The sequence below is a fragment of the Phyllostomus hastatus genome, unplaced genomic scaffold (genome assembly GCF_019186645.2).
Source record: "Phyllostomus hastatus isolate PE091 unplaced genomic scaffold, TTU_PhHast_1.1 phas_contig_80, whole genome shotgun sequence".
Lineage (NCBI taxonomy): Eukaryota > Metazoa > Chordata > Mammalia > Chiroptera > Phyllostomidae > Phyllostomus > Phyllostomus hastatus.
The window spans coordinates 20,411,672-20,425,864 of NW_025333960.1; the positions used below are offsets into that span (position 1 = coordinate 20,411,672).

Below are 14,193 nucleotides of genomic sequence, written 5' to 3' on the forward strand. Positions count from 1 at the left end.
ATACAATGGAAAACTACTTGGCAATAAATGAAACAAAGTATTGATACCTACCACAACATAATGAAGCTCAAAAACATGATACTGAGTGAAAGAAGTAAGGCACAAAAGACCACATACCACGTGATTCATTTATATGAAAGAGGTGATGCCAGCAAAATGGTGGAGTAAGAACCTCCTAAAATTCTCTCCTCCATAAAAGTGAGAGGGAAACTGGCCTAAATGGTCAAAGTCAACTATTTCAGAACTCTGGAAATTAACCAAAGGCTTGCAACAATCTGGAGAGCATTTATGCAAGAAAAAAAAAAAGGATGAATCTTGGAAAGAACAACAAGCTTTGTGGCTGGTATTCAACCTGCTCTATTTCCATCTCCTCACCCTCCACAACTTCACAATAATCTTGAAAATCAATAGTCCAGCATCAAGGTAAAAGCCAGTAGCCTGGTATTAGAGCTCTGCAAAGCCTCATTTCCAGAGAATTGTCATGACTGGACCTGTCTGGGGGGTTTCTGGATGATCCCACTTCTAAGCCTGTCTTTATCTGACCTGACTCAGAACTCTCCTAACATGAAAATCCTCTTCCGGGGAGTGTTGGAAACATTTAGAGGCAATTGTTTCACTTCCTGGCTGCCTGGGATGGTGGATAATAGTTGGAGTGAACAATAGGCAAATCACAAAGCTTAAAATAAAAACTTGGGGAATATGATCAAAGCTTAAATAAAAGCTTGGGGAATATGATATCCATAGGTTTTGAAAAGATCCACAGAATCCTGGAAACATAGAAGGATTCACATACTCAGGGCTGTATGCATTCTCAGGAAAGACCTGAGAAGGCCTACACCCTCGCCTGAGGCTGACCTTGAGGCTACATGCAAACAGGAAATGACGGCTAAAGCAGAGTCGTCAGCTGCCTGGTTGAGTATTGTGCAGGGTCCCCCCAACAGGCCCACAGAATCCTTTTGCAAAGTTTAGGAGGCTTTTTATTTCTAGGCATTTGCAAAAATTTCTGTTCAATCATTAGCTGATTACTAAGCTAACTCTCACGGCCACACAGGACAAAGATTACACACTTCATGGAATTAGTTTAGGAAAGTCATTAAATAAACACACAAACAGCAAGAGCAACAAATCCTGCAAAGGTGGGGCATGATTTCCAGAGCTGCCAAATTTTATAATTTTAAATATCCAATTTTCAACAAAAAATCTATGAAACATGTAAAGAAGTAAGAAAATGTGGTTTATATACTGGAAAGGTGGGGGGGGAGCAACAAATCAACACTATCTCTAAGCAAGCCCCCCAAAATAAAGGATACCATGTCTAAAGAACTAAGGAATATATGAGAGCAATGTCTTACCAAATAGAGAATATCAATTTACAAAATAGAAATTATATTAAAAAATCAAATAGAAATTATGGAGTTGAAAAGTATAATAACTGAAATGAAGAATTCATTATAAGGGCTGCTATGGACTTAATTGTACACCCCCCCACACACACACCTGCCGAATCAATTCAAATGTTGAATGCTTGATGCCCCAGTGTGGCTGTATTTGGAGTAAGGAAATAATTAAAGTTAAATGAACTCACAAGGGTGGAGCCCTGGTCCAGTAGGATTATATATGTCCTGTAGTATGTCCTTATAAGAGGATGCATCAAGAATCTCACTTTGTCTCTCTGCCATGTAAGGACACAGTGAGAAGGTGACCATCTCTAAGCCAAGGAGGGAGTTCTTACCAGGAACCAAATTGGCTGGTGCCTTCATGTGGAATTTCTAGCCTTCAGAACTCTGAGAAAATAAATATCTGTTTATTAAGCTACCTCGTCTATAGTATTCTATTTTGGCAGCCAGAGCTGACTAAGACAAGGGCTCAGCAACAGGTTTGATCACAAAAAAGAGAGAATCAGAAAACTTGAAGAAGGTCAGTTGAGATCATCCATCTGAGTAACAGAAAGGAAAAAGGATGAGGTAAAACAAACAGACTCTCAGAGATATTCAGAACAAATGTACCCACCTGTGCATAATGGGAGTGCCAGAGGAGAGGAGGGAGAGAAAGGGGAAAAAAATGTTTGAAGAAATAATGGTTGAAAACTTCCAAATTTGATGAAAATCATTAATCTACACATCCAACCCCAGCAAACTCCAAGTATGATAAATGCAAGAAATCCACATACAGAAACATTGTAGTAAAGATGCTGAAAGACAAAGACAGAGAATCTTGAAAGCAGCATGAAAGAAGCACTGTATCACATGCAAGGATCCTCAGTAGAAGTAACAACTGACTATTTGCCAGAAACCACAGAAGTCAGAAGACAGTGGGATGACATTTCCAAAGTGCAGAAAGAACTACACTGTCAACAGAGAACTATATGTCCAGCAAAATGTCCTTCAACAATAAAGAAGAAATAAAGACATCCTGTTATAGACAAAACTGAGAGAATTCATCAAATAGCCAACCACCCTTACCAGAAATACTAACGAGAATCCTTCAGACTGAAGTGAAAGGACACTAGACAATAACTTAAATCCACATACGAAACAGAGCACTGGTAAAGGTAGCTACGTAGGTATATATAAAAGGCAATATAAATATATCTGTTGTTCATACTTTTTTTTCTCCTATCGGATTTAAAAGACAACTGTATAAAGAAATAATTATAAATCTGTATTGGTGATCATACAGTGTATAAAAATGTGAGTTGTATGATAGTAGCACAAAGGAGAGGGGAAGAAATGAAGCAAATGGAAGCCAACTGCTGGAATGAAGTTGCATTTATGTGAATTGTTCAGCACAGGCAAGTCTGTAGGGACAGAATGTAGCTTAGCAATTGCCTCAGGCTGGAGGTGGGAAAGGGTCGTAACTACAAATGGCCACGGGATTCTCTTGGGGGCATGAAAGTGTTCTAAAATTACATTGTAATGATTTCATGCTTCTATAAGTTTACCAAAAGTTGTACACTTAAAATGAGGCAATATTATTGTATATAAAATACACCTTAAGGTGTTAAAATATAAATTGAAATTATATAAATATTATATGTATGTGTTAATAATTACCATTTATCAAATATCAACTATATGCTAGGCACTATGCTGAATACTTTGTACATATTATATCATTAATTGACTTTAATCCTCATGATAGTCCTAAGAGATGAGGTATTATTATTATGCCCATTAAAGAGATGTGGGAACTCTTCAAAGGAGGCAACAGAATCTGAAGTTTAAAAGTACTAGCTTTTATGTGAAAAGATGCTTGGCCTCACTAAATCATTGGAGAAATGCAAATCAAATCTACAAGACACTACCTCACACTCATGAATATGGCCACTATAAAAGTTTTTAATTAAAAAAGCATAAAATAGTAAGAATTAACAAGGACGGGGAGAAATTGGAATGTGTACACTGTTGGTGAACCTATAACACTGCAGTTTCTGGGGAAAACAATTTTGAGTTTCCTCAAAAAATTTAAAAAATAGAATTACCATTTGACCTAGCATTCTCTTTTCCGGGTATATATCCAAAAGAATTGAAAACAGGATTTTGAAGTCATTTGCATACTCATGTTTATTACAACACTTACTCATATTAGCCAAGAGGCAAAAACTGAAATGTCTATTGACAGATCAATGGATAAAGAACAGGTGGCACACACACTGGAATATTATCACACCTTTAGCAGAAAGAAACGCTTGTCACAGGCTAGAACATGAGTGAAATTTGAGGACATTGTGCCGAGTGACATAAGCCAGTCACAAAAACAAAATGCTGCGTGATTTCACTCGTAAGAGGTATTTAAAGCACTTGGACTTGCAGAAACAGAAAGCACCGTGGTAGTGGCCAGGGTGTGGGGTGGCAGAGGTGGGGGAGGAACGTAGTGGCAGTTTTTTTTAATAGGTATAGAGTTGCAGTCTTGCAAGATGATGAAGTTCTAGGGGTCTCTGTTAAAACAATGTACATATAGTTAACAGTAGTGTAGTATACAATGAAAAATGGTTACAGTGATCATTTTTATGTTACGTTTTTACCAGAATGAAAAGGAAAATAATGCAAATGTGTGTTCAATTAAAGGTTGTACCTTCTGATACAATTATGTACATTTAATGATGTCAGCTGCATGACTCAGTTAGTTTCCATATACCTTTTGTTCCCATTTCTTTCTCACTCACTGCGTGCTTGCACAGTGCATTTTAGAACAAGCTCAGCACTGAAAGATTTTATTTCATTTTATTGTTTCTTACTTCCTACCTTCATTTTCCCCCCTTTCACATGGTACTCCCTCCTCTTGGGAATAACCCAGGTCATCTGAATTTCTGAATGTAAACCCACTAGCTTATACTTACCTTATGTTATTTTATTTTCTGTCATGTATTTTACATGTCTTTTCCTGGACTCATCCTGGGTGTCTGCCTCTTTGAAACCTCTGGAAGTGAGCCGGCCCAAGGGAGACCTTGCTCTCTGTTTTCCTGTGCAGGGGAACTTCAGACACGCCAGCAGTGGTGCCCCGGTGGCTCGGGAGGAGCTGATGACGGTGCTGTCTAGACTGGAGGACATGCGCCTGCGGGGCCTCTACTTCACAGAGACGCAGCGGCTCACCCTGAGTGGGGTGGGGCTGGAGGAGGCCTCAGACATGGGGAGTGGACGCAGAGCACATCGTGTAGAGACGTGTGCCTGCCCCCCCGACTACACTGGTGACTCATGTCAGGTAGGAAGTTCTCCTGCTCCACAAACTTTGCCCAAGGACTCCTGCCTGCTGTCCGGCATCCTGGGTGGGGCGGGGCACTGGATCCATCGCTCAACTTTCTGCGGGGCTCTAGCTTTTCTCTACCTGGGCCACCTTCAGGCATTAAACATGAAAAGAAATCACGATGTCTCAGAATCCAAAGAAAGGCACAGGACGCTGACAGATCCCCGGGGGTTGTAAAATTCAGGACTCTCCCAGAAGTTGAAAGGAGCCTGTCAGTTGGCACCCCAGTATCTGAGCTGCTGCTTTCCCAGTAGCTGACCCGGGGTTTTCATGCCTTTCTCTAACCCAGGGCCTCCCTCCCGTGGCCCCCCTCCCCCAAATACAGGTATAGTTCATGGTATAACCTAATTCTTTGATGAGAAATCGAAGTCCAGTTTTCTAGCTCACAAAAGGTGCTCACTTGAAATCCAGTCGAACTGACTTGTCCTCAAGTGATTTAAATGTGTCATGGAATGAAATAGTCTCGTATCTCAGGCTGTAAATCTGTTCTCTTCCTAAAGAGATGAGAAAATCACAATGATTAGTATAATAATTAGGAAATAACTATCATTCTGTGTATTCCATAGACATCCTTCATCCTCTCTCCTGACCCCCCAATAGCAGAAAATCCCAAGGTGATCTCCACATAAGTTGTTTTTTTTTTTTTAAATCTACAAATATCTTACCTGCAGTGGTTTTCTGGAGACCACAGAAATATCTTGCAACATTTCGCCCATAGGTGCCACCAATATTCTGCCTGCCTTCTATGTCTTTTCTAACCTGATTAAATAAAACACATAGCCCCAGGGAAAGAGTGGAACCTCTGGATTACCACCCTGCTGCCCAGGGCATGTTCTTTGCCCATGACTCAGCCTGTGATTTACAGCTTCTCTAATCGGCCAGTGCCGCTCTCTGTGGGGCGAGGTGGGAGGAAGGGGCTGCCCGCCCCACCTCGCAGGGATTACAGAGCGGTGCGCTTCCCTGTGGAACTGTTATGTGTGCTCTCTCACCGGCTGACTCATGGGTGAAGTTTACAGGTGGGGCCTCTGCCGCAGACAGCCTGCCTTACCTGAGTCAGGCGGGCCTGGGCTCTGAGCAGGAAGGGCTGGTATAAGAGGAAGAGGCAGAGGTTTGTGTGCAGCCGGCAGGACACCCAGAGACCAGGATGCCCACAGCAGTGAGGTGGTCAGCCCTGAACGCGGGATGGCTGTGGATCTTTGGGGCAGCCCTGGGGCAGTGTCTGGGATACGATTCACAGCAGCAAAGGGTAGCCTTTCTTCAGCCTCCTGGTCAAAGTAACCTACAATCAAGTTATGTGGAGTTTAAACCCAGCCAGGTAATGTCGCTTTTAATTTTGGTGTGGGATGATGGGGAGGGGTTCCCAGCTTTGTGACATTTTAAGCTAGGGTAATGAATGGAGTCAGGCGTGGGCCGGGGGAGGGGCCGATGGTCTCCCCCTCCCCCTGACTGGCAGTGTTTATTGCAGCGCCCAGCAGATTAGATTGCTCTCCTGAGTTGTTAACCACAACCCTATAAACATCAGCCCACCTGGAAATGCCGAGACGGCGCAGAGTTTGAATTCTTGTGGGATGTTAATATGCTATGAAACTTTGTGCCCTTTGGAGAGTAACCCAAGCCTCAAGACAAAAAGTACAATGTCTAGAGGCTTTCAAATTCTGCCTGGAAGAAAAATTATCCATAAAGTAAGACATTAACATCAGTGAAATCCATGTGTTAAAAACTGATGAGATCGAGTTTGTAAAAGACCTACCAGATGTGCTTCAATTTACCAGACATTAAACACTTGCACATTCTGTTAGAACTTCAAACTTTAAAGTTCTCTTTAAACTTCCTGGATCTTACATGTATGCTCACAGAGACACAGGTCGTATGTCTGGCTGCTGGAATAGCCTTGGAAACCTGACAGAGACACAGTTTTATCATTTGTACTATAAAAATTTATTGGACAAGTTATCCTGAAAAAATGATTAGCTGCAAAACCCATCTACTGAAATAATATATTAGGATACATTCACTGTTATTTAACACAGTGAGTTTTTAATGCAGTCTGAATACTTGAACTGAATTTCATGTAAAATGGTGAGTTTGTGTGCTTTAGAGAGGTGAGAACGTGATTATATTTCAGCAATTGACAAATGTTTTATCTGAGAGTAACATGACACATAACGCCTGCAGACTACTTTTTCTGATTCAAATCAAAAGCAATTTTTGATTTTACTTTCAGGTTAGACTACCCTTCCCCCCAAAGCATGTTTAATTAAGGCTTTTACATACTTGGGTGTGTTGTCACAAATGAACCTGATATACTTACTTATTTGGATAATTTGTTCTCTACCAAATACGATTATTGTGTAAGTATGTAATGTGATATATGTGATAATTATACGGTACTTGCCCCTTATTAGCAGAGATTGTTTGTTTGCAGATATGATCATACCATCATTGGCTTAATTTATTTAAAACGTATCTCTCAGTTTAGCTTTCAAAGCTAAAGAGCATTCCTTTCATACTTTGATTCTCCTTTAGACAAGCCTATTCATATAACACATAAAGTAATCTCACTTTTTGCAATGTATTCTTTTGCCTAAGCATAGTTCTAATAGCAGAAGGAAAAGTATATTGGAAATTATAGTCTTGTTATTGTGCACAATTTGTAGTCACTGGTGACTTCGGAAGAAGCGCAGCAATGGGAATGCTCCACTCTGGGGAGTGCAGGAGGCTTTCTCCCCCCCCCCCACCCCGCCCTTCCCGTCAGTTTCTTCCTCTCCCAGCTTGACTGCAAGAGACCTTGGTGACTGTAGATGAATCAGGACAAACAGTTCATTTCAAAATTTCCCCGGGCTGGAGTTTCAGAGTCTTACAGGCATACGTGCTATTTAAAGAGGATTGGAGAAAAGATCCTTTATCTTGAAATATTAATTTCTCCCGATGCTTTAAAGATAGAGCAAATAGGAGATGAGTGAAAGAAACTAGGGGCAACATTTGATTTTAACCAGCACACTGCTTCACTCTACTGAAATAATGAAAATGTCTGTAATTCTGTTTAAAAACATAAATGTAAATAATTTTTAGTGGCTAGTGTAAGAATAATTGCTTTTGTTCTATTGGGGACATTCTTTACTAGAATGCTTTTTAAAAGCACATCAGTTCATCAAAAGGGTATAATTATTTTCATCCATATAAAAAATGATAACTCATGTTACATTGGAAGCAGACAATGTACTGGAGATAGAAATGATCAAAGCGACATTGAACAAGAGAAGGGCACAGGGGGATTTCCTGGAGCTGGGTGTCTGTGGGCTCAGTCAGACCAGATACCCCCGAAAAGTCCTGTATGTGAAGGCAGGCACGTTCCTCTCCCTGGGCTTCCCTGTTGTACCCCTGGGCTGCTGAGTGGAGGAGAAAGGACTCCACACGCCTGCCATGATTGTGTAGATCCAGGGAAGACCCCTTGCGCCACCCTCCCCTCATACTGCCGCACTCACCAGCACAAACCCTAACTTGGAGAAGGAATGGCTACCAAAGAGAACTTGAACATGAAGGGATTTGCTTTCAGGTCCTTCCCACTAAGGCTGAGGTCCTGATCCCCTTTGCTCTTTCACCAGTGCCCCCGTCTACTCACCCTGGAAACAGGTGGTGTGAGAGCCATGCCCACACCCACCCTCCAAACTCCCCCTTCCTCTGGTTTCCCCACTTCACATCTCCCACTCAGGCACACGCGTGCCCACACACACACACCAGAACCTGACAAAAAAAAAGAAAAAATCAAGGAGACCTGGATAGTGTTAGAAAGTAGAAATTCACACATAGACTGAAGGAGAGAAGATTTAAGAAGCGAATCCTTGACAATCAGAATTGTCACATGCTTTAGATAATCTTTTTCTTTCTTTGTTTTGACTAAACACTTTGTTTGAAAAATAGGGTTGTAGCCCTGGATACTATCGGGATAACAAAGGCGTGTATACTGGACGGTGTGTTCCCTGCAATTGCAACGGACATTCCAATCGATGCCAGGATGGCTCTGGAATATGTATTGTGAGTAAATTGATACTGTAATGCTACCTGCAGGCAGTCTCTGTCTTCTTGTTTCCCGTGCTGCTAGGCCCTGAAACATCAAATGTCACATCTCCTACCAAACCCTAAGTAGAGGTTGCTATGTACTGGGTTGACCAAAAAGTTCGTTTAGTGTTTCCCATAAAGTAAAAGGCACATTTTTCATTTTCACAAACTTTATTGAGTTGGATATTTTGAGTATTTTGGCTATTTCCCACATGGTATAACATTGATTGTTTTCAACTAATGACTCAATTTGATCATTATCAACTTGAACTCGTCTACCCAACTGTGGAACACCATCCGGCAAGAAATCTCCAGAATGAAACTTCACAAACCACTTTTGACAAATTCGATCAGCCACAGCACCTTCTCCATACACTGCACTAACTTTTTTTTGCGTTTCAGTTGCACTTCTACCTTTCTTCAAATAATAAAGCATAATATGTCAAAATACATGTTTTCTTCCATCTTCAATATTAAAATGGCTACATAAAAATTCACCAATTTTGATGTTTTTTAAAAATGAACACTAATATGACAGCTGTCAAAATACAATCTAGCAAAATTGTTTCAAATGAAGTTAAAGACAACTGAACCCTTACTAGAGCCATTTTACGGAAAACACTAAATGAACTTTTTGGCCAACCCAATAAATGCAGGAGGCAAAGTGTTATCAGACTGAATGATTTTACACTTCACTTTTCCTCCATTTTAACATGAGTCGCCAGAGGAGAACACCTGTCTGAACAATTCATTTATACCTTAGCTTCTAAATCTCTGCTTCATTCAATGATATCAATGGGTGGATCCTGGGACTTAACTCTTGCCAGGATATAATAAATAAGCATCATTACTATGGGCTCCAGTTCTGGTGGGGTGGCAGGAGGTTATTGGAGGGGAGTTTTGTGGCTGTCAGATGAGCAGTCGCTCAAGAAGGCAACCAGGGGAGAAGGAGAAGCTAAGAAAGGCGTAATGCGCACACTCCGTCAAGCGCATGCCCTCACGGCTGACGAGACACAGTGGGCTGATGTAGGAAAACAGGCGAGCAGAGTCCCTGCTGTCTGTGGCTTATCTGCTGGAAAACAATCTTCTTCTGGAAAATTTTGGAAAATTCTCCCATAGAAAATTAGATTCTCAGGAAACTTTTCTTTTGTATCCCAAAGCAGAACATATTTTTTTTTATTCTGCCGACTTCTTTTTTATCAGAATCCCTCTCCCTGAAGCCAGCGTCTCCCCAGTTAGAGGATGGACAGTTCCAAGGAAGGGAAACAGTGTGGGTACCCACAAGACTCAGAGCCCCCCACTTAGGTTGTGCTGTTTGAAATACCTTCTTCTGGCATGGATTTCCTTTGCATTGTGTAATGCAACTAGAGTGTTTCAATAGTTTGGTTCCTAGACTGTCTTAAACCAAGTCAACATGTCCCAGGGAACTGCTTCCTCTGCAAGACGGGACAGGCCAAGACAGGAAACTGTGAAGAGCTGGATAGAATATTTGGTAGGATTTTGACCTTATGAGTTCAAAAAGAACTAAAGACATTGAAAAATAATGTTTTTCACCTCATATCTATTCTTTTATAATACTTTATGTTTGATCGTGTGTATTGTGTGGAACACAGGTAAATGCTTTAATGAGATATAGATATTTATCTTTTCACTGAACCATTGCTAGATGTTGAATCTACTTTATAAAAGCTGCCGAAGAACAAAGGGAGTTTACTCTGTAGTCCCTTCACCCAGTGGAAGGATCACTAGTGAGAGTCATAGTTCACAGGCTGTATAACCAAACAAGACTTTCTCTCCCATTCCCTTTCTCTCTAGCTCTGTCTTTACTTGTCCCTACTGCCCACGTGACCTCTAAAAACTATTCATTCAAGAAACCCTTACTGCGCACTTGCTCTTGTGGGAGGGGCTGTGCTAAGTGCCAAAGTTAAAACCAGCAGAGATAATCCCCACTCTCACGAGGCTTGCTGTCTAGAGGAGACTGTGTGTGTGCACACAAGCACACGCACACAGATGCTCACACACATGTACACTCATGGAGGCACAGAATCCTGTCTACACTCACTGAACTGCTGGGCGGCGGCACTGGCTGTGGATGCTGCTCTCAAATGTGGCGGTTGCATGGGCGCCGAGGACGCCCCCTCATTCTCACAGAACAGCGATGGGGACGCTATCAAAAGGGCTGATTCCTCCGCATGGTGACCTTTGCCTCTCAAGATCCAAAATCAATTTCCAAAATCTGGGACCTTCACACATTTGCAAATCTCCATGTCTTTATTCAAGAATAAAATTTGAAGTTTGAAAAGAAAGATCAACGCCTTGCTGGAAAGCACTATTTGTCCAGTTGAGAGGCAGAAGTAGGAGGTGATGTGGTCTTTCGGTGCCAAAGGGATCTGTGAAGATGGTGATGCGCCCCCCCCCCACTCCACTAGTAATGCCCTCCCCCCACTGGGGCCCTGCCGCTCCTTCTTCTCCTTGCCCACTTTCTCTCCCCCCACCATTTCTCCTATCTCCCACTCCCCTTGTCGTCTACTCCTCAGTCACCCCTCATCTTCCTGTCTGTTCCCATATCTCTTCCCCTTTCTCTTCTCATCTTCTATTTTTCTTCTTTTTATTCCCCGCCATTTAAACCCATCTTCTCTCCTTCCCGCAGACTGATTTACATGAGACTCACAGCTGATGCTGCCTCTCCAGGTGCATGCGCCCCCCTTGCACTCCACCCTTCAGAGCACCAGTTGCTTCGTGTTGCCGGCACACGCTGCTGTGCTCCTGCAGCACTGAGGATCCTTGGACCTGGAAGGCCCTTCCCTCACTTTTCCACTCAGCTAACTCCTCTCCTCCTATTCTCCATGCAGAAGGCATCATCACCTCCAGAAGCCCTTTGATAAGGCTCCTCTTGCACTTACGGGCTGCTGGCACACCTTTGTCATCATACTTTTCACACTGCATTGAATACGTCTATTCACAGGGTTCTAGCTACCTGAGTCAGGTACCAATCCATTTTTGCATCCCTGTATCTAGCATAGTTGAACATAGAATAAACACCCAGTAGATGTTTGGTATCAAATGCAGCTAGGACAGCATAAGTTATGGAGGTGGGTGTGGATTCATTCATTCACCCACACATCCATTTTCACAATGAAACACAGGGTTTCTGATAGGCAGCTGCCTCAGATTTGCAGGACTGACACAGACAAATTCTAGGGTAGATGCACTCACCTGAGGATGAGGGGTTGTTTCAGACATGCTCATGGGACTTTATCAAGCAACACAGGTGCGGATTCCCTTGCACGACCCTCTCCCAGCATCCAGTGTTTTTAGTAGAATACAGATGACCTCACTGCACTTCTTGTTTCTCTCTGTTCTTGCCTCTCTAGCATTTTCAGCTAAGAACTAAATAGTCACAGGACTAAGATATACCTATTCAAGCATGTCTTCTTTAAAATTGTCATTTGGAGTTATAAAAGAAAGGAAACTAACGTGGGAAGAAACTAATTAATTCAAAAGATGGATGCTATCTGAGAGAGTTGGGACCACCAGGCAAAGAAAAGGTGGAGGAAGCCTTCTGCACCTCACCTGACACCCCTGAGAGGCTCCGCTGTGGATCGGACACACTGCAGTGTGGACCTGTTTCCAGTGTGCGTGCCAGTGGGAAAACCCCACTCGGTGGTGACAGTTGGGGAAGGAGGAGCGGGTTCAGGACGGGGGTGAGCTTTCTGGTGATGATCAAATGTTTACGGGTAACCAGTATCCTCCTTTAGAGGCTCGCCTATTTTCTGATATAATTACTAATCCCTTGTGCATATAGCAAAACTTTATGTCCAGAAAAGATCTTTCAACATCTGAGTGGATTCTGTAATTCTCAGTTTCTCAAAGGTTTGTGGAAGACAGACCTGTTGAAGCTCAACAAACTGAGGACCTTGATGACTGAAGGACAGTCTTTGCTATTCGGAGCAGGGCCGCTCCCACCTAGGATGTACACACATACTGTTTTTCCCAGCCCGACTTCAGATATTGCTTAAAACTCACACCCTACTCAAGCACTGTCTCTGCATACAGACGTGACATATATAAGCACATTTTTAAAAGTGTGCTTATTTCAGGCTGTGTAATTAAACACAAGGTATCTCTGAATTATCAAATGCCTCTGGTAAGCAGTGTTTGCCAGGTTATTTTTGTGCATTAAAATCTTTATTACTAGAATAAAGCCAAGAAAGATTATACTGAGCTAAAAATTCCACAAACTAAATAAATTTGACACAATCCACTCAGCTTTGTCTCAGTATTCTGGCTAGTTGCAAAGTTGTATCATCCCAATGCCGGACTGAAGAACAACTTTCATCAGACATTGATTTGTACATGAAAATAATTAGATTCACATAAACACAAGGTTAGATAAAATTAATGTCTTTCTTGTTTGACACATTAAAATTCAATCGAGTGCTTTTTTCAGATACAGTGCAACTTTTTGTTGTTTTAACAAATGCATTGTGTTAAAAACTTATTTCAGTTTTATTGCTTTTTGGTATATCATTGTGAATTACAAAGTCAAATCAAGTTAATTTTCATAGAAACCATTCTAAGGAATAGAAATGGGAAAGGGTTTACATTTGTTGAGGTCCTACTATACTTGATAAAATTCTCCTAGCAACCTTGGAAAGTGGGTATTATTCTTAGCATACCTTTTTAGAAAATTGGAATTGTATGTGAATCATACACCAACAAAGTTGACTTATAAAAGATACTGAGGCTCAGAGAGGTGAGGGAAGTTGCTCAAGGCCCCGGAGCTATGAAATAACAGAGTGGGATTTGAACCCAGCTGGTCTCTCTCCACTTCATCATGCCTCCTCCCAACATTAAACCCCAAATAGCTGGTGGAAGGACGTTTACGTCCTTTTTTACACCAACAATAACTAGATATACAGGGAAATATATGGTTAGCAAAACTGCTATCACCATACAAGTCAGAGGACTTGAGTTATAAGTGTGTGAGTAATTAAAATGACAATGATCTCAATTATAATAAATGTTCAGTTGGCTGCTATTAATTATACTGTTTATCTGTCCCAAGAATTGCCAGCATAACACTGCGGGGGAACACTGTGAGCGCTGCAAAGAAGGTTACTATGGGAATGCCATCCAGGGGTCCTGCAGCGTCTGCCCATGTCCTCATTCAAACAGGTACTGTGGAAGCTTGAAAATAATCTATAGAGACAGGAAGTAGGTTGGTGGTTGCCTAGGACTGGGATGGGGGTGTAGGGAAAATGGGAAATGAATGCTAAAAGGTATGGGATACGGATTTCTTTAGGGGAAGATGAAAATGTTCTAAAATTGACTGTGGTAATGGTTGCATAATTCTGTGGCTATACTAAAAGCCATTGACTTGTACACTTT

General features: G+C 41.8%; 1 protein-coding gene across 2 annotated transcripts in view; it reads left to right on the top strand.

Annotated features, from left to right (window-relative positions):
• Window positions 1-14,193, top strand: part of LAMA3 (laminin subunit alpha 3) — a 248,937-nt gene that overhangs the window by 167,570 nt on the left and 67,174 nt on the right. Inside the window, exons 38-40 of one of the 2 annotated variants that reach the window (XM_045849829.1) lie at window positions 4,471-4,701; window positions 8,665-8,778; window positions 13,871-13,980. In XM_045849829.1, the coding sequence (XP_045705785.1) occupies window positions 4,471-4,701; window positions 8,665-8,778; window positions 13,871-13,980 (455 nt within the window). Of the gene's footprint in view, window positions 1-4,470; window positions 4,702-5,790; window positions 6,059-8,664; window positions 8,779-13,870; window positions 13,981-14,193 lie in introns of those variants that run through there. The other variant, XM_045849830.1, reaches the window with a different exon arrangement.